General features: G+C 36.1%; 1 protein-coding gene across 1 annotated transcript in view; it reads left to right on the top strand.

The window, feature by feature from the left end:
• The window catches only part of LOC107730106 (calcium/calmodulin-dependent protein kinase type II delta 1 chain-like), an 84,306-nt gene that overhangs the window by 53,930 nt on the left and 10,554 nt on the right, over nt 1–19,822 (top strand). Inside the window, exons 9-17 of the mRNA XM_016540839.1 lie at nt 231–325; nt 2,057–2,179; nt 2,756–2,839; nt 3,279–3,321; nt 4,077–4,111; nt 9,380–9,439; nt 12,158–12,202; nt 13,536–13,584; nt 15,018–15,323. Of these exons, the coding sequence (XP_016396325.1) occupies nt 231–325; nt 2,057–2,179; nt 2,756–2,839; nt 3,279–3,321; nt 4,077–4,111; nt 9,380–9,439; nt 12,158–12,202; nt 13,536–13,584; nt 15,018–15,323 (840 nt within the window). The remainder of the gene's footprint in view (nt 1–230; nt 326–2,056; nt 2,180–2,755; nt 2,840–3,278; nt 3,322–4,076; nt 4,112–9,379; nt 9,440–12,157; nt 12,203–13,535; nt 13,585–15,017; nt 15,324–19,822) is intronic.

Raw genomic sequence — 19,822 nt, 5'->3', positions numbered from 1 at the left:
GGAGAATGTCCGGCCGTCAGTTTGTGACCTCAAGCTCAAGCGCACTTGGGTTATGCAGTAGGACAATGATCCCAAACACACCAGCAAGTCCACCTCTGAATGGCTCAAGAAAAACAAAATTAAGGTTTTGGAGTTGCCAAATCAAAGTTTGGACTTAAATCCGATTGAGATGCTGTGGCATGAGCTTAAACAGTCCATTCATCTACATACATTTTTTCTTTCTTGAATAGGTGTTATTCTGTACATCCTCCTTGTGGGTTACCCTCCTTTCTGGGATGAAGACCAACATCGACTTTACCAGCAGATCAAAGCTGGTGCATATGATGTAAGATTTCTTAAACAGATATACAGTATATCATATATAAGTTACGTAACAATAACATACTCGATTCTTAAAGAAATGCTGAATATGCTTCATTTATGCTTCTTACAGTGCTAGACACGTTTATAATTGTCCTCATTCAACTATTTATCTACATTTGATACTCTCTGACAGTTAATAAAGAGAAAGCAACACAGACGTAGTAACTCAATGCAAATCATAATTTTGTGTAATTTATTTTGCGTTAGGCAAATCATACTTTTCCATCAGAGAGTGAAGGAGAAAGTAACAGAGAATGAGCAGTCCATTGGCTTCTGTCCAGCTTGGCTCAGATGCCCAGCTATTTAGTATATGTGAATGAGACTAAATTATTTCCCTAAACGTGCTTCTATACATTGCCTCATCTGGCTTCTTTGGACCTGATCTTCTGAAAGGCTCTATCTGTTATTGATAGGACATTCAGAATTTTTATTCATGCAGAATAGTACATTATAATGCAGCAGCATCACTTTAGACACATTTTTGGTTTACAGTCATGTTTTTGCACTGGACATTTTGGGCCCTATCATACACCCGGCGCAATGCGGCACCAGGCGTGACGCAAGTGTTTTTTGCTAGTTTCAGCCCGACGCAGTTGTCATTTAACGTCCTGCGCCACGTTGTTTAAATAGCAAATGCATTTGCGCCCATTTGTGCACCCATGGGCATGCTGGTCTGAAAACGAGCTGTGTTCAGGCGCATTGCTGACGCGTTGCTATTTTGAGGCAACTGAAATAGACTGCGTTATAGTCAATGGCGCAGTAGTTTTTTTTGTTATTTAAAGAGCGCGTTAGTATAGGCGGGTCCACAGCGCGCGTACACAATGCTTATTACACGCACAGGGACGCACAGCAGCACACAAACATGCCAAATATTAAAGATTAAAGGATTGCAATGTAAAATATTATTATTGTATAGGCTACATGAATATAAAAATGCCTACATGTCATAATGGATAGTCATTGCATGTATCAGAATTAGGCTACCTATTTCCTCGTGCACGAGCAGCTCAGCTTAATCTCTGGAGATGCGTTCTTTCTTTGCGCTTGCAAATTCCACAGTGTAAATAGCTAAGCCGCCATGGCACGAACGCAACTGGCTCTTAAAGGGAATGGGAGATGAGACTCTGATTGGTTTATTGCACGTTATGCCCAAAACACACCCATTACTCATTAAGAGAATAGGGACAACCCTTTTAGACCATGTGCCAGGCGCGCCGGCCGTTTTTCCCGTTGTTAAACTAGCAAAAGTGGATTTGGACACTGCACCTGCGCCGTGCGCTTTAGACCATGCGCTTAAATTGTTAAAATAGGGCCCTTTGTCTCTCTTATCTCACACACTCAGTTCAGTTCATGAAGCTCTCTCCTAGCTGATGATCTGAATCACATGTGAAACATACTGTGGCTCCCCAGATCCAGGAATGAAAACCACTGTTCAGTGTGGTATCAAAGCACAGCCTTAGGTCTGTTGAATCTGTGTGTGTGTGTGTGTGTGTGTGTGTGTGTGTGTGTGTGATACATGCATATTTTGAATCTGCTTTGCAATTTGAACAAAATACTTTTTTGGTTTGAGGACATTTTTAAGACATTTGATGTTGAATAATGTCAAAATGCTCTATTATTTTGTATAGTATATCTGGAACAGCTGCTTGTGTGTGTGTGTGTGTGTGTGTGTGTGTGTGCTTTCTTTCCCTAGTTTCCCTCTCCTGAGTGGGACACAGTGACACCAGAGGCCAAAGATCTGATCAACAAGATGCTGACTATAAACCCCGCCAAACGCATCACAGCAGCTGAGGCCCTCAAACACCCCTGGATCTGTGTATGTTTACTCACTTTCTCATACACACACAAGTTTGCTGTTCTGTCTAAAAGGGGATGTAGATGTAATGTTTTTTTTTAATGTTTTGTCCCTTAAAATATGGTTAGGGAGGTACAGACATGCAATAACACACACACACATTGTTATTATCTACACTGTATTTACATACTGTCATCAGTGTTGGGGAACATCACTTTTAAAAGTAATGCATTATATTATATTGGATTACTCCTAATCAAAGTTATTAATTCCATTTTAATTGTGTAAGCCAGTTATCATTATTATTATTTATTTTAATTAATAATGAAGTGAGAATTCAAATTATTTTTGCACTTCACCAAAAAGTGTCTCAGTGCACAATTACTTCTGCATTTAGCTTCTGCTAAGATAAATTGGTACAACTGTTAAAAGAATGTGCACCAAATGTTTGTTCCTGACAGTGAGCCCTGTCCTTTTCTTTAGTTGATTCTAAATAATGTACAGGACTTGTATGCTTTTTTTACCCCTGCAAAAGATAGATTTTAAGAATAGATCTGAAACTGTTTTTGATTTATTGTTTACCTGTCTGTATCATAGCAACGTTCCACAGTGGCATCCATGATGCACAGACAGGAGACAGTGGAATGCCTGAAGAAATTCAATGCCAGGAGGAAGCTTAAAGTAAGAAACAGAAACAGAGTCATGTAAATGCACAAACACGCAGCATTCTAGTTGAAAACATACTTAATGCTGACTAATAATCACAAAAAAAGCACTTTTTAGCACTTCATGGGGCTGTTACCCATTATAAATTGATTTGAATCTCTATAAGAGTTGGATGGAGGGTAAGGGTTGAATTTTTATTAAAGGTTATAAAGATAATTGTTATACTGTATTTAGAATAGTGTGCATTATATACAAAAAGAGCAGGACCAAAAAAAATGTCAATTTTTGTTTCATGTTGACTTTTGTCTACTTGGGTTTTTAGCCTGAATTACATTTAAAATGCTTACCACCTAGATTAATCGTTATCCACTAGCATTGAATAATATTTTACACAGCTACCAAGACTCATGATTAAGTTGATCTTTGCCTTTCTATTCTTTCTGGACTGTTTTAGGGTGCTATCCTTACTACAATGCTTGCTACACGGAACTTCTCAAGTAAGAAACTCTCTTCAGTTTACTTTGCATTTGCTTTTTAATAGTTGTTCTTTGAATCATGTCAAAAGGTTGAAGTTATGCTCTTTTTATATTTGAGAAGATGTTAAGCATCTTAGATAATACAGAAGATTTTAACATTTTCATTGCAGAAGGGCTGTAAAATTAGCCAGTTTAAGGTCAGAATGGTCTTGTCCAATTACTAAACTGTAAAAGGCTAGGATTTAATTAAATAAAATGTTAGTGTGCAAATAAAATGTTAATAGTACATAGTAAATGGGCTATTTCAGTGTCATGTTTGTCTTTTTGTGCTATTAGCTTGTGATGTCCAAAGCACCAGCAAAATTACATATTTATCATATCATGGTTCAAATAGCAATCACAATGCATATCAAAATAATCACAATTTTTATTCTTATTATTAAATTGTACAGCCCTGTAACAACGTGTTTCAAAAGTAGCACTTCACTGTACAGTACATTTTTGTTTGTCTTATTACAAAATCAGGATCTTGCTGACACAAAAAAAATATTTAATTTGCTTCTTAATCACATTTCGTTACATTATGCAAATATTTGATTATGTTTCATCCAGGGGGTTTGATTTTGAGGCCAATGGATCATGAGTGCATGAAGCACAGTGATCGAAAATTTCATTATGTACTATTTTAGACATTAAACACTAATCCTGTCTGCCCCTAACCCTTTCCTTTTATCCCACTTTATGTTCACAATTATTCTTTTCATTTCACTCAACAGGCAAGAATCCATACAAGAAACCTGATGGTGTTAAGGTAGGTTACTGTATGTAAGCTAAGTATTAAACTTTGAAACGTACTATATGTGCCATGGACATTAACTATTATTTTGTCTATCAAATGACAAAAAGTGTGACAAAAAATATCAAGAATATTAATTAGGTGACATGCCTTTCACCCAGTTGTATTTAGTAACTGATTTGTGGGAGGTAAATGGACATGAACCATAGTAGTATTCCCACTATGTGTATGAATTGATGCTACACCCCTGGACCTACATTAAATATATAACACAGAGCTGTTTCGTTTGGTTCCTGGTCAGCAACTGCACATGCGCATACATTAGTTCTCTTTTGGGTCATGGCTTCAGAAAGCATTTCTGGAGGATGGGTCAGCTCCAGTGGGGACATATATAGACATATTTTTTAGTTTGATTGGGTATGTAGGACTATGTATATAATGTATATCTGTCCTACAATCCTGTAGCGCCTTTTTTATAAACAATGCTCATTGTCTACATACTGGTTTGCTTTCAGTATTCACATTATTACATTTTTTTTACTCTCCCTTTTTAAATAAAATAGATAAGACTCTTCTGTTCTTGAGGTCCAGCATTTAGGGTCACTGAGTAACCCAGATCTTTATATCTCACACTCCAATTCACTGTTGTCTCTCCAACTGATTCATATAGCTAACACATGGGTTGTGCCTTTCAAACCATGTGAAAGCAGTGTTAATCTGTGCTGAATGAGTTTTGGAATAGTGTTTTAAGTTATAGGCTGTATCCAAACTTTATTCAAGAAGAGTGTCTGAAAGTATCAAAGTAGGCCTATGTTGGAAGAACTTGTCAAATGTGCCTTGATTTTTAGGGGATTATCAAAAATTGTCCAAAAAACTAAACAAAAACTTGGTTTTGAGAATAATGCATTATGGTGATATGGAAATCTGTATGTTTGAAAGGTATGAAATCTGTACATTTTTGTTGCAATTTGTTGTCGTGAGAAGGCTAATTGTGTGTGTATATATGCAGAAAAAGCTGGGTATGTTTATAGTAGTTGCAAGTTAGTTATAAGTTCATTATCCAGTAATATGGAAATCTGTATGGGATGGGAGATATGACATCTTTGTTTTGTTAAATGGTATGAAATGTTGTGTTACATTTATAACAATTTGGTTTAGAGAAAAGCCGTTACAGGGTTTAAGATTTTGGTTGTTATATCGCCCACCCTTGGGCAGATGAACTGATTTCATCCTGTGCTTTAACAGGGTTGCAAACTCTTTTCATGACTTAAACTGAATTACTTAAACTGAGTTGGTGTGTCTGAGTCCCAAGCTGCGCTAGGAAAACAGTGCTATTCTGTAGTTTAGGAGCCATGGATGTGATGGATAGCGCAATAGAAGGTCACATAAGTAATGAGGGCCTAGACCCAGACCATTCAAAGATTTGTGTATAATGAGCATAATGTAACAGGCAATCAGTGAAGTGATGATAAAATTGAGCTGATATGGTAATATTTATTGGTTATAATAAGCACGCTAGCTGCTAACGTTTTTGATTCTACAAGACATCCATCGGTTTGCACATTACATCCAAAGACAGATTATATTCTGAGGATCCAATAACTGAGAAACTTGGTCCAATAACTAATACTTTTGATCTGTCAAAATTTAGAAGAATTAAATCACTAGCCATCCATTCTTTGATATCACACTCAAATACACTCAAAATAAGCATGGTAATTTGAAATGTTTCAATAAGTCTAATCATCTGTGTAACAGTGGAAACTATTGCCATGGTTCCCGATAATGTCCCCCTAAGGAAGCATAGAAAAGTAAAGGCCGTAATACTGAGCCCTGTTTGACTCCATATTTTACTCGTGTTCTATCTGACACCTTGTTATTAACACAAAGACACTGATAGAATTGAATAGGGAGGACCTGAACTATGCTAATCTCAGCCCACAAATTCCATCTTAATTCTTGAGCCTATCCAAAAGAATGTCATAGTCTATAGCAGTGGTTCTCAACCATGTTCATAGAGCTCCCCTAACACTGTACATGCTTCATCAAACGCACCCAGTTCAGGTCATCAGTTCCTTGGTAGAGATTCTAATACCTGAAATGGGTGTGTCAGACAAGGGAGACATACTGTAAGTGTTAGCTAAATTAAGTTTGCATTAATCTGAATGTTTTAAAATATGTCCCTTTTATAGGTTCAATTGACACTGCAGTTGACACCCTTCGGGTGTGACTGTTGTCTGAAGCCCAAATTCATTCGCTAATGATGCACACACTGCCCTATGAGGCACTTTTGTCGCCAGAGCCCCAAAAGGTTGCATTAACACTATCACTCCCCAAGTTTCTCTTTTTCTGGAACATTTTATCAAGCCATGGTTTTTAAGAAGCTTTTGGATGATTATTTAGATTATTTAGATATAATTTTTAGCAACAGTTTTAGCAACCCATGTCAAGTTTATCTTTTCTCACAGAGGAACTGGATAGCTTTCTGTAAGTGTGTGCTACTGTGTGCTCCTTTCATTATGAGCGAGAACATGCATACAATAAGTGTGTTGAGTGTTTTGACTTTAAACATGTTAAAGCAGTGTTTAACAACTGTTCAAACTGCATACACTATGCTAATTTCAAGATTAAAGTGTTTCGCTCAAGGCTGGCCTTCTTATCGAGAAAAGGAGGACAATCAGAAATCCCCCATCAGCACATGTTGAATAGTCACGACGAGGCGTTCCCCATAGCGACCCCTAGAGGACGCAGTGTCTCGTTCCCCTCAGGGAACCATGGTTACATAAGTAACCCGAGACGTTTGTTGGACAAACCCATTGCACATCTAGGCGTCTTTACTAATGAGGTGATGATCTGAATTAGGTGTGCTTGATTAGGGAGGCATTCAAAATGTGCAGCGTTGGGGGTCCAGTAGTTCTGCAGTTGCTGAGGCACTGCATGAGCTACGTAGGATCTTGGGGATCTGATGTTGTGTTTGAGGCTATGGAGGAAGACCCAACAGATTTTTCCCTTTTTCTGTCATTCTCACCGGAATACATGCAGCATATTTCTCCAGTGGAATTTGCATGTGCCTAAGCCTGAACGTCTGTGATGCAATCTCCTTCAGGCTTGATGTTCTGTCCACTGCTGCTTCAGACTCTTGACTGTCAGGCAGGTGTTCTTCCTCCAAATAGTCAGAAAATGCATGAGCCAGCCCAGCCAGCGGAACAGTCTAAATTAGACAAACTCTCCTTGGCTGGCAAGAAGGTCACTGCCATTTTTTTAAGGATCTCCGTCAGGTCCTGGAGGTCCTTAAAGTCTTTCACTCAACACACATCACTAATCATGCTGCTTCAGACTTTACCATTTTCAGTTTGTTGGAGCAAGGGTATACTGAAATGCCCACAGCTGAAGAGATGTTTAAAGAGAGACAGCCCCCTCAGAAAGACTGGGGTTTGCGGACTCACGCGGTGGCACATTTGTGCCCACTCAGGCGTATAGACCTGAGGTCAAAAGCTACAGCTCCTCAACCATTGTTCCAAGAGGGCCGATCTTGGTCAGATGGCCCGAAAAGAGACTGAGGATTATGTCAAACAGCAGAAGTGTATTTGCCTTTCCCCTTACTGTCCTCCAGATTCTCTTCTGTCAGTGCTGTCATGTTTCACATTTCAGGCAACAGTATATCGACCGTGCATCTTGAAACATGGTCTTCACACTTGTACTCCACACAACGGAAACTGTGAAGTTACTTATTTGAAAAAGTAACTTAATCAGATTATTTAAAGAAAAACAATTCTAATTAATTATGTAACGCGCATTACTTGTAATGTGTATAAACCGTAATACTCAGGTCTGGGCTTTGAACAGACCACTCAAGTACTTTCCCAATAGAGTCTGTATACCACTTTTTTTAGCTCACTGCGTTCACATGGGTATTGTCAATTTAGAACAGAAAAAAACCCTCCAAAAACTAAATTCTCTACAATGTCATTGCATGGGGTAGCATTAATATTTGTTTTTTAATGGAATAGCTAAAACTCTTAATTATAAGAGAGGGTCCACATATATAGTGCAAAAGTATATTGTACAAAGTGGGATACAGTCTCTTTGTCCCAATCAAACATGGCAAAGCTGAAAAATAAAATGTTTATGTAGACAAAGTTTTAATGTTTTTCCTGTCATATACAGTATGCTTTGATAAAAGCATTTCCTTTTCATGAGAGGATAAGAATATTGTTGCCACAGTTTTTGCTCCAGAATTAGTACAATGAGAAATGCATCATCTGGTAGCATGGTGATAATAAGGGTTTATTTTTATGTTTTACTACATCTAACTGCAGAAGTTGCAATGGTGAGACGTGCTAGTTATAATAATCTCATTATTTGTATAATTCTCTAGTTACTAGTACTGTAATTCTCTTCTTTATAGCTCAGTTTTAGACTGAAAACCTTTTCAGTTGTATACTGTTCTTTGGTAAAATTCTGGATTATTTACTAGTGTAGAACATCCAAGTTTTTAATATCATAAGGACCCAAGGCATGATGCCTGTAAAAATGTATTACATGTCTGCTTCATATCCTTTATGGTTTTCTTCATTGATCCCAACAGCAAAATAGGGGTAGGTTTAATTGGCTTAAGAAGAATGAAAAGCATATTAACATGATTGTTACTGGAATATTATATTCAGGGTTACTTTAAATTCAGTTAGATTATAGTCTCTGTAGTCTGATAGGGAACACTGTATGTATTTAATAGGAGTGTGTTTTTCTTTTTCTTTGTCTTCTTAAAAACATGTATAATCCATCAAAAAATTAATGACCGCTTCAATAGAAGAGGATTTTGAGAGGTTTGGTAGGATAATTTGATGCCAATGAAAAGTCTTTGCTGCGTCATGCTGTTTAATGATCTAGTTGTTTCCCTGGGAATCTGTGAATTACATGAACTCCTCTACAAGATTATTCTGTTGCAAACTTTACAAATCAGACTTTTATGCCTGTTAGACTTTTATGGCTTTTAAATAACTTGTCATTTCCACCGCATAATTCAGACAGAATTGTAAATGCCATTTTGCATAAATGACCGTTTCCAATGAAAATCTAATTATTTGACGGTCCAATTTGGCTGTAGTTAAGGAATAGTTCATTGTGATTATGATCAATGCTAATTAACTATTCCTTAAACATCCATGTAACGCAAGCTGTGTAATATCAGTTCAGTTTTTACATTTTAGATTAATAGAATTTGACGTTTCCCTTGCTGTTCTAAAGCTTTGCTTGTCTGCCTCTGTCCCCTCCCACCTATAGATCAACAACAAAACCAACGTAATCACCAGCCCTAAAGAACCTGCCCCATCTCCTGCTCTGGTATTTTGTTTGTATGACTGTTTGTCAGTTGCTTTTTCTTACCACTGGCTTCACATTTCTCTCTTTTTCTTTCTTTGTTGGCATGCCCTTTCTCTTTTAAATCAATTCAGCACCTTCTTCGTGTGTGAAATCCTGCATTAAAATAATGCAGTCGGTCAAATAATTAGCAATATTCTGAAAGTGTGGGTATGTATTCTGCATTTATATATCAATGCAGAGAGAGAATAATTCCAAAGTAAGTATTTCAAATAATGGTAACAATTACTGTGACAAAAATGTGTACTGTGGACTAGAGTGCTAAATGAAGTATTATGTTTTATTTTGTTTGTATTACAACATTCAAGTAAACGTATAAATAAGCAGATATATTTATAATTTCTTAAATATAGAACCGTTATATTTAATAATTCAATTATTTTATATAGGCTATACTTTATTTAATGGTTGAGTTTTTAAAAAATCCTAAAATGCTTAATCAGATATGTCCATTGGTGTCATTAGTCTATGCGTATGCAAGTTCCATGTAGTCATTAATCAGTAATCAGTAATCATTAACAGTGTGTTCAAAGAACACCTGAATGGGGTACTAAATAAATAGACTGCTCCATTGTACAGCTGTTTTTACAGGGTATAATATATTTACAGACCATATTTGAAATGTTTGAAAGCAATGTACAAGATTTTTTCCAGCAAATTTCTATCTGTTTGCAAATGTGTCATGCTGATAGTTTGGTATATAGTTTAGTAAGGGTTTTGTGCTTGTTACTGATTACCCCACAATAAGAAACGTTTTCATGTTCTTAAAATTGACCTTATAGAGTGTATTTTGGGGACGTTCACTTCATGCTGTGCTCAAGGCCTCTCCATGTAACCTTTGGCCGGTGCTTGTGTGTTTGCAAACTGACTATTCTTTCCTTGTGCATACATGAGCTAACCATGTTTTTAAAAGGTGCATCATTGTGTGTTAAAGGGTTAGTTCACCCAAAAATGAAAATTACACCATGTTTTACTCACCCTCAACTTAAGGCATCCTAGGTGTATATGACTTCCTTCTTTAAGATTAATCCAATCGGAGTTATATTAAAACTTGTCCTGGCTCTTCCAAGCGTTAGAATGGGTGTAGGCGGGTGTTTTTGTTCAACAGTCCAAAAGTAGTTAAATAAAGCACGCGCATCCGTAATAAAATGTGCATCTGGGGGTGAATAAAAGCCTCCTGTAGCGAATCCATGCGTTTTTGTAAAAAAAAAAATGCGCATTGCAATATGAATGGATGTGCTTTATTTGACTACTTTTGGACTGTTGAACAAAAACACCTGCCTACCCCCATTCTAACACTTGGAAGAGCCATAAATGCTGGACTCATGGATGAGTTTTATTTATTCTAGACTATATTTATTTCCTGCACTAAAAGTTAAAAGTTTGCACACATTATTATTATTATTATTATTATTATTATTATTATTAGAATAGTACCATATTTTAGAATAAAAGTCATCAAAACTCTGAAATAACACAAATGAAAGTTTGTGAAGTTTGTAGTGAGCAAAAATGTTGAATAAATCAAGACCAACTTCTTCATAGTAGCCATCATTTGTTAAGATTCTAGTTCTGCTCACTGTTCTTTTTTTAACATGATTCGCGAGGTTCATCATATATATATATATATAATGTATATGTACAGTATATCAGTTCTACACATAAAAAGAAATGTTGTAGATAAACTGAAAATGCACTAGTAATTTTCTGCCAGGAATGTATTTTCACAAGTAAATGGAAAATTAACAGTTGGTGCATTTACAAAACTCTCTACAAGTACAAACCTCCAAGATAAGAATACCTGCAACACAGTTTGTCCTTCATTGAAAACCTGTTGTTGTTCTTTATTTGTACATGTTTCTCTTGGAAACCAACCATTGTTTCGACATGACTATGAGATACAGTATAATGAGAACATTTGGTTTAATCATCAAAACACAACAGAATAGTGTCCTTACGATTTGGTCATTTTAATTATTAGTTGATTAAATAAAGCTATTCAGCATACATGTTTTAAATTGCTCCTATGAATGAAACATATGCAATAACAAAACATTACCAACACTTGAAGCAAACCCCAGAGACTGAATGAAGGTTTTGAAAGGCTGGCTTGTGTTCTTCCTGATACTTTCTTGTGTTACTGCATGCTTTGGCTGGGTATGCTGTACTTTTGCTCTAGTGAAAATGTACTGTAGTAAGTATTACCCATATTTCCATCTCACAATTACATGACCAATTGTCTAAACCAGTATGCTCTTCTTCTTTTCTTAAGTTCACCAAGATTTGTTAGAAAAAGTTACTTTAAGATATTGGAATCCTGACTTCACATGCTTATTAATTTCAACATCGTCATTCATTTCTGTCAGCTGAATTTGTAATTTATGTAATTTGCTAATTACTATTGCTAAAATTCTTCACTAAATACTTTCCATGAATATGGTTAAACATTAGATGCATTATCTTGCACATAATTTACATGGGAATTTTTAAAGATAAACTGCTGTCTACTATAATAAATTTACCTGAGCACATTCAGGATAGTAACATCTAGGCTCTCACTGACTCGGCGTGTAATGCTTGGTGTCCTTTAACTCTTTAACTCACAACTGCTTATTCTGACACACTTTATCTCTTGTTATTTTGTTTTATCTTCCTTTCTCTCCCTACGCACCTCTATATCAGGAGCCTCAAACTACTGTTATCCACAATCCCACTGATGGAAATAAGGTATTAAGTGTTCGATGAGGATCAAGTTTTTGAAATTTTAAGATCCAAGGGATATTGTGAGTTATTTTGAACTTAATGTCTATGTAGTGCATCTGATGCATGCTGTCTGTTATCTCAGAGATAATAATTCAGTTTGTAAAGATACAGCCTAGCAAGCAAGAGGGATGGAAGGTTTAAAGTCTGAAATGTTAAGCTTGTTTACCCTCATTTCATTCTTTTGCAGAATACAAAAGATGATATTTTGAAAAATATTTAAACAATTTTGTCCATATAATGAAAGTCAGTGACGTCCAAATTTTGCTAGAAGTATTGAAAAGGAATACATTTTACAAAATAATGGTTAATTTAACAGTGACAGACAAGCACAATCTGTCTACAGTAAGACACAAACAATTGTAATTTTTAGATTTTTATTGAATTCACGGAGTAATATTCAATGCAATTTTAAGAACAACTCAGTGTTATTAGTTAAGTCAGAGAGTGACTTTCTATAATTGTGACTTTAATGAAGATCATCATAAACTTGATGCAGTGTAGCTTGTTTAGACTACTAGAAATAATTGTGTGCCTGGTTGCAAGCACTTTTTTCTAAAATATACAGTTACAGTTTTTAAAATATACAGATACACTTTTGTCAGTGTATGAACAACATTTGTAGCATGCTGTTGATTACCAGAGTATAAAACTAGATGCTGTCAGAATTCACAATCTTATTCTTGGCACTGTATGTTTGCTAGGGCATCATATACAGTACAGTACTTGTCAGTGACAAGTTGTCGTCATTATATTGTGTTTATCCTTTGCATGTTTCAGCAGATGTTTTCTTCAGATGTTTCTTTAGTATCTCAATAGTTCGGTTCACTTTGCACAGTGGAAATAAGTGCTGTTCTTGTTTGGTTAGGAAATAGAACACATGATGTTAAAATTTTATAATCAAACTTTTCTGGGTCAATCATCACATCAACATGCATAATTTCTATTTTATCTAGAACAATGTTAATAAAATGCATCAAGTCGGTTATTCTGCAATGTGAAATTAGGTTTGGAACTTCTGGAAAAGGCGGTTTGCTGGCCAAACTAGTGTTTATCTAACTAACCCAAAGCACCTCCATCAATACAGGGAAGGTCAATTAACTACTTCATACCACAGGCTGGTTTCAGCTTCTTTTTACAACAGGGGGGTTACTATTTCTGACCGTTTTAATCATCATTTAACTTGAGCCAATTTAAAATTCAAATTATTAGTAAATTACTATTTAAAGGAATTACTATTTAAATTCTTAAATTATTTGTTTGCTTGTTTGTTTATGTGTGTATTTTTGTTCCCTTTCAGGAATCATCAGAGAGTGCCAACACCACTATTGAAGATGAAGACATTAAAGGTACAGTTGAACCTAAACCAAACTTAAATTGTACATTGTACAATAAGTTGGTACCCTGTGATCTAGTACGTTCTTGCTCTACCTATACATTTATATTTATATTCATATTCACCAGTTTAGTAAACAAAAAAAGGGTTGTTCTCAGACAGGAAACATTTGTGCTTCAGATTTCCAGGATTCTTAAGAAATATTTTAGTTGAAAACACTACTGTTGAACTGTCCTGCTTCAGGCCTAAAGTACCACCATAGGGGGATGCCCACTCCACCTCCATACACCCCACCAGTTTTTAGATAAGTGGTCAATAATTATGGGTTTTCAGTAGCCAATTCTTTAACTATTACTCTCACACACGATAAATACAGGTTGAATGCAGTCTTTCACTGTACTTATGTACTGTATCATGCTATTAAAGTGGAAACATGCAGAATGAACATCGCTGATCACCTGTTTCCTGCATGTGCACTTTATTATTAGTTTGGCCCGCTGTACCCAACTTGGTGGTCACGGTTGGTGAATATCTGTTGAGATTAAGCTTTTTATTTCAAGCTTTCTTTTCACATGCCTGCTAACTTTCTGTTCCTCTTTTTTTTGCTGTTATGAGCTTTGAAGGTAGAACAATGATTCTGTCTCTTTAATGCAACTGTGTGATCTTGTGTAATTATGTGTAGATTAGGTTGTGTGATGTAAATGTGGGTGGTCCGGTGACAGTTTGTGTGTGTGCATTTGTGCCATGATTTTTAATGACATTTAATGGTATTTTAATTTGTTATTTATTTTGATTCTTAACATCAAGTTGTATAAGGTTGAATCTCATTACACCTGTTAATAACTTAATTTTTTAAATGTATTGTTAATACCCAATATTTTTCTTTGCTTAAAGAAACCTATTTGTACAGTAGGATCTTTAAGATTTTTGTACATACACGTCTCCCTTACTGCTTATATGAACTACAAAAATGATGGAATTGGTTCTTGTGTATCTTGCAAACCGAACACCATAATGTCAAACCTGTGAAGAATGAATGTTTTTTTTTTTTTTTTTTTACATTTCAACAAATCTCTACCATAGAACTTGCATAAGTCCGCAGTGTGAAAGATGAATGCGTTTAAAAGGGAGATATTTCTGTACCATCTGTCTTTCCTTTGCTGTTTCATTAATGTCTTTGTTTTCAGGGGATGCCCTGCAAACAATGTCAATCTGTTATTCACCTTATGTCATTTCTACTCATACTCATTTTATCCTTTTTCTCCTTTTTTAACAACCTTACCCTTGCTTTTTACCCTCCCACTATCAATCCGTGTCTTAATTTATTTGCTTTCCTGTCCACCAATCTGTCCACCCAATCATTCATCTGTCTTTCTATCCATCCACCCATCCTGTCCTTGATGTTCTTCCCATATTAATATACCCTCCAAATGGCACATTTACTAGAACCAGTATACCGCCTGCCTACTGCTTCTCCTAGAATGTACAAGCTTGAACAATCTCATTCCCAGCAGTCTTGTTCTTCCACTTCCTCCTCTGTCTCATCCTGCTGGTACCTCCCAAACATGTGGCCTGAAGAAGTCTGCTGTAACCGCATTCTCAAAGCCCTCCTGGCACTCTACCTGCTTGTTTTTCTATTTGCCTTTTTGGCCTTCCTCTACGTCAACTCAACAGCCGATTGTGGCCAGTGCATTAATCCTAAGGCTGCTCCCAAACGGTCTCAGCTAATCCAGAGCCACATCACCATTCAGTGTAAGTGACAGGGGAGGGAGACAGGAAGTCAATGCACAGTTTTAAAATGGTGTACACTGATAGCTGAACCATTAGACATGATTGCAAATGAGTAAAAATGACTTGATGGTGTACCCTTTTTTTTTTTTTTTTTTCCTGGGATTTGCACACACAAGACCTCAGCTGTTGTTCGTTAAGCCAAGCGATATCTTATTTTTAGATGCTGGATCTGGCTTTCTAAACTCTGTAACAGTATTTAATGTGTGATTCAGTCTGGAATTTATTAATTTTTGTCAGGTCATATATATCCAGAAGAATATGTACAGTAAAAGTAATGCAGAGATCAAGGATTAGCTAAACATGCAGCTCCAAAAATGGTGCAACACAAGTTTCCGTAAGGGAGTTCATATTCATACATTCATTGTGTCTATAGAGATACTGTTTTGTCTTCATCAATTTTTCTTTTTTAAAAATAAATGAAAAAAATGACTTCCGGAAACAAGTCTGCTGAAAACATGGGTGATCACGGCACTCGTTTATGAAATTAGATTTCTTTGTGAGTGAGCCTGCCCAGTGCTTAATTTGAGCCGGATCCTACCAGATCCTGTTCCGGAAAATGTCAGATTTTGGATTTTTGTGTTCGGTATTTGTTTTTAAAGATCCGGCATTAGCAAGTGCATTAGATCGTGACAGTGCGTGCATACGAGACAGAGTGAGCGCGGGTTTATGTAGATGTATTTGGAGGTTATGTATTGGTCCTCAACATATTTTTGAGTTCAAAATCGCTCTCAATGCTTACTGCTTATTTTGTGAGCAGCAGAACGTTTGGAGAGAGTGTATGTATGTACATGATAATATACATAACAGCAGAGTGGACCGGTGTTCACGCTGAACGGCATGGATTATATATACGGACTACTTAAATTGACCAGTGTAACCTTTTATTTATTTGGTTGACTGTATTTTATTTTGATAATGAACCGACTGCGTTGTCAAATTTGAATTGCTAAAATATGTGGTGTGTGTGTGCGAGGCACCGGCGCAATCGAACAGCTGAAACATAAAATACTCCATCATTTTTGGTCATACAGATAAGAGTAAAACATAATTCGAAAATGCTAAATGTGCATACTTTTATTTTTGCACACTCACAATAAAAACAGAACATTTGTGCTTTTGTAAAATAAAGCAAACAAACAGGATGTGCGTTCTGCCATCTCAGTTCTTGGTTTCCTTTCCGTGAACTTGTTTGTGGAGCGCTGCGCATCACACCTGTTTTAAATCTGTTAGTTATTTAAGTCAGATATTTTTCTCATATTTATACCTTTTATACATAGACTATGATTTTATTTTATTTTTATGAAAACAAATTTTATTTTTATTAAATTTTTTAATGTAATTTACATATATACATTTTCCTTAAATCATCCTGTGACACATTTTTGACCCAGGGTTTGAAAACCTGTGCGCTAGGCTAGTTAGGTCCATGCAGAAACTTGTGATGGATGCTCTTATAGTTGTGGCATTACCGTTTAGTGACGTCATTGAATGTTCCGGGAAAACCAAGCAAACAATAAAATGACTCGCCATCACCTGTTGTGGTGGTTTCTGGTTAGGACAAAAACGTAAAGGGGTAGTCCACCCAAAAATTTAAATTTTATAATTTACTCAACTAAGGTTGTTCCAAAAATGTATAAATACTATTTTTTTGAAACTGTTTTGTTTACCAACATGCTTCAACATATCTTTTATTAACATTCCACATAATAAAGAAATGCATATGTTTAGAATGACATGAGGTTGAGTAAATTATGCCAGTATTTAAATTTTTGAATAGACTATCACTTTAACATTAAAGATTACAGATTACAAACTGCCATTGACAGTGATCTACACAGCTTACCAAGATGCTGTATTGTTGGTCAGTAATAAGCATTCTGCTCTTTTGGTTTATTTCTTTATTGGTGGACTGCAGAAACCATGACTATTAAACCACTGACCACAAAGGCATTACCACTAAACAAGACAGCATTTCATTTTGACAATTTATCAGGTTTTTCAAGGGGGAAAAAAGTAATACATAATGTAACATATTGTGACTAAACAAAAATCAATTAGTTACAATAACCTTATCTATCTTGCTTACAATCAATTGCCTCATGTGTCTGCGCTGTCATTGGTTTTCTGAGCATTGTGCTGCTCTTTCTTCTCATTTGCATTAGTCAAATCACGACCTCTCATTGAAATCAAATGACTTTCAGTGGCTCTGAAAACCATTGAGCAAACCTTACAATGAGAAAGATAGAAATTTGTGTGATTTGTTAACCTGGTTGGACACAGTGAGTATATACGTATTTAAACAAACTTTTCACACTCTTAATAACATTTCATTTTCTTTCTTGTCATATTTAGAGTTCGAAAAGATACAGTGAGTGTGAATTTGGTGCTGTTATTTTGTCACTGTCACTGAAGCACTGAAGCATCACTGCAAACATCTGGGGTTGTTCCTCATTTTGATTGTAAAGTGTCCCTTGAGGTGCTGGTGTAATAAGACGTTTAAGGCTATTGTGATGCATTAGTGCCCTCCAGTGGCAATCAAAATAAATGCACAGTCAAAAAAAAAAGTAATCTCAAAGATGCTTCATGTCAGAAAGCACAATTCCACTGTCTGACTGGAATTTTACAGGCTTGTTCTGTTCACCTTAGAAGATCTATAATAACTGGAGAAGCTATCCTTGAGCATTTCCATTCAATGGCAGTTGTTAGGCTGGCACAAGACCCCACAGAAAACTGCCATCTTTGCTCATGGGTGCTTCTTTGTGCTGCCAGGTTTTTTAAGCCAATAATTCTGACTAATCACTAGAGCTGCATGAAAATGACGTCAATGCTGATGACTCCACAAGAACACATAATCCCAAACCATTCACTAGCGCCTGTCTTGAGCTAAGAACTGAAACAGACAGGGCAAAATAGTAATTCTTTTTGCTTTTAAGAGTCCTATAAAAATACTATAATATAATGAAATTGTGATTATTTTGAAAGATCGTCAGTGGAGAAAGAATGTTTTGCAGCCAAATAATGCAGCACAATGCACCCCCTAACTACACCCGTCTACGATATAATCACATTGGTTCAAAATCACACTCCGCATGGCAGTAATAAACACTACATATGTTCTGTTATGGCTGTGATTTTGTCACTTCACTCAACATTTTTTCTTTCAGTGAGTAAGGAACAATGTCGCTGAAAACACAGTGTCTGATTAGGACATCTTGAGATGTGGGGGTGTGTGTGAATGAGTTTGCTTGTGTGTGGGTTCATTCATGCATGTGCACATGTTCACATATTATCCATATTGTTCATGAATTGTGACAAGTACTTTACTAAAAACAAAATGGCAAGTACTTCAATGGCTTACATATGCTGATAAAAATATTGAGGGCAGTCTTATTTGTGATTTTTTTTATTTGCACTTTGTTGTTGAATGCAAATACATTTTCATAGCTGCTTGATATCTATTATTTTAATATTAAACAAAAATTTTTAGACAGTAAAAGATGATTTTGTTGACAGTTTTCCTGGTTCTGGAGAAAGATTTTGTTTGTGCTCCTGAACAGACAGCATGGCCTAACTGGATTTTTAATTTTTCTGATAAATATGAAGAGCAGTTTTGATTTGGTCCTTAAATGTTGCATCTGTGTTTCCTTGTACTTCCGAAGTTTGTATTAATTTGTCTTGTTTTCTAAAAATCGTAGTTAAGAACGTTGAGTTGCAATCCTTAATGTACACACTGAGCCCCTGGTTTGGTTTATGAAGGCTTATTTTAACCTTAGATGCAAAGAGTTAGACAACAACAAACCAGCCCAAAGTCTGGTGGGAGTCTGCTAGGAAAAAAATAAGAAAAAAACTTTGTGTTATACTGGCTGTGTTACACTCTCCCTGAACAAGTGACATTAGGCTGAGCAGTTGCAGCAGCAGTGACAGCTACTTGGATTTGGGATGGAAATACTGCAAATGAAGAGTCCTGAACAGACAGCATGGCCTAACTGGATTTTTAATTTTTCTGATAAATATGAAGAGCAGTTTTGATTTGGTCCTTAAATGTTGCATCTGTGTTTCCTTGTACTTCCGAAGTTTGTATTAATTTGTCTTGTTTTCTAAAAATCGTAGTTAAGAACGTTGAGTTGCAATCCTTAATGTACACACTGAGCCCCTGGTTTGGTTTATGAAGGCTTATTTTAACCTTAGATGCAAAGAGTTAGACAACAACAAACCAGCCCAAAGTCTGGTGGGAGTCTGCTAGGAAAAAAATAAGAAAAAAACTTTGTGTTATACTGGCTGTGTTACACTCTCCCTGAACAAGTGACATTAGGCTGAGCAGTTGCGGCAGCTACTTGGATTTGGGATGGAAATACTGCAAATGAAGAGCAATACTTAAACATGGAGAATGAGACGTCAATTTTGTATATGTACTGTGTGCCTTGAGAGGTTACACCACTTAGACGTTGGGTTGAGGAGTG

This window comes from Sinocyclocheilus rhinocerous, unplaced genomic scaffold (genome assembly GCF_001515625.1).
Source record: "Sinocyclocheilus rhinocerous isolate Xijiao unplaced genomic scaffold, SAMN03320098_v1.1 scaffold36, whole genome shotgun sequence".
Taxonomy (NCBI): Eukaryota; Metazoa; Chordata; class Actinopteri; order Cypriniformes; family Cyprinidae; genus Sinocyclocheilus; species Sinocyclocheilus rhinocerous.
This window is presented reverse-complemented; position numbering and strand designations above follow the sequence as displayed.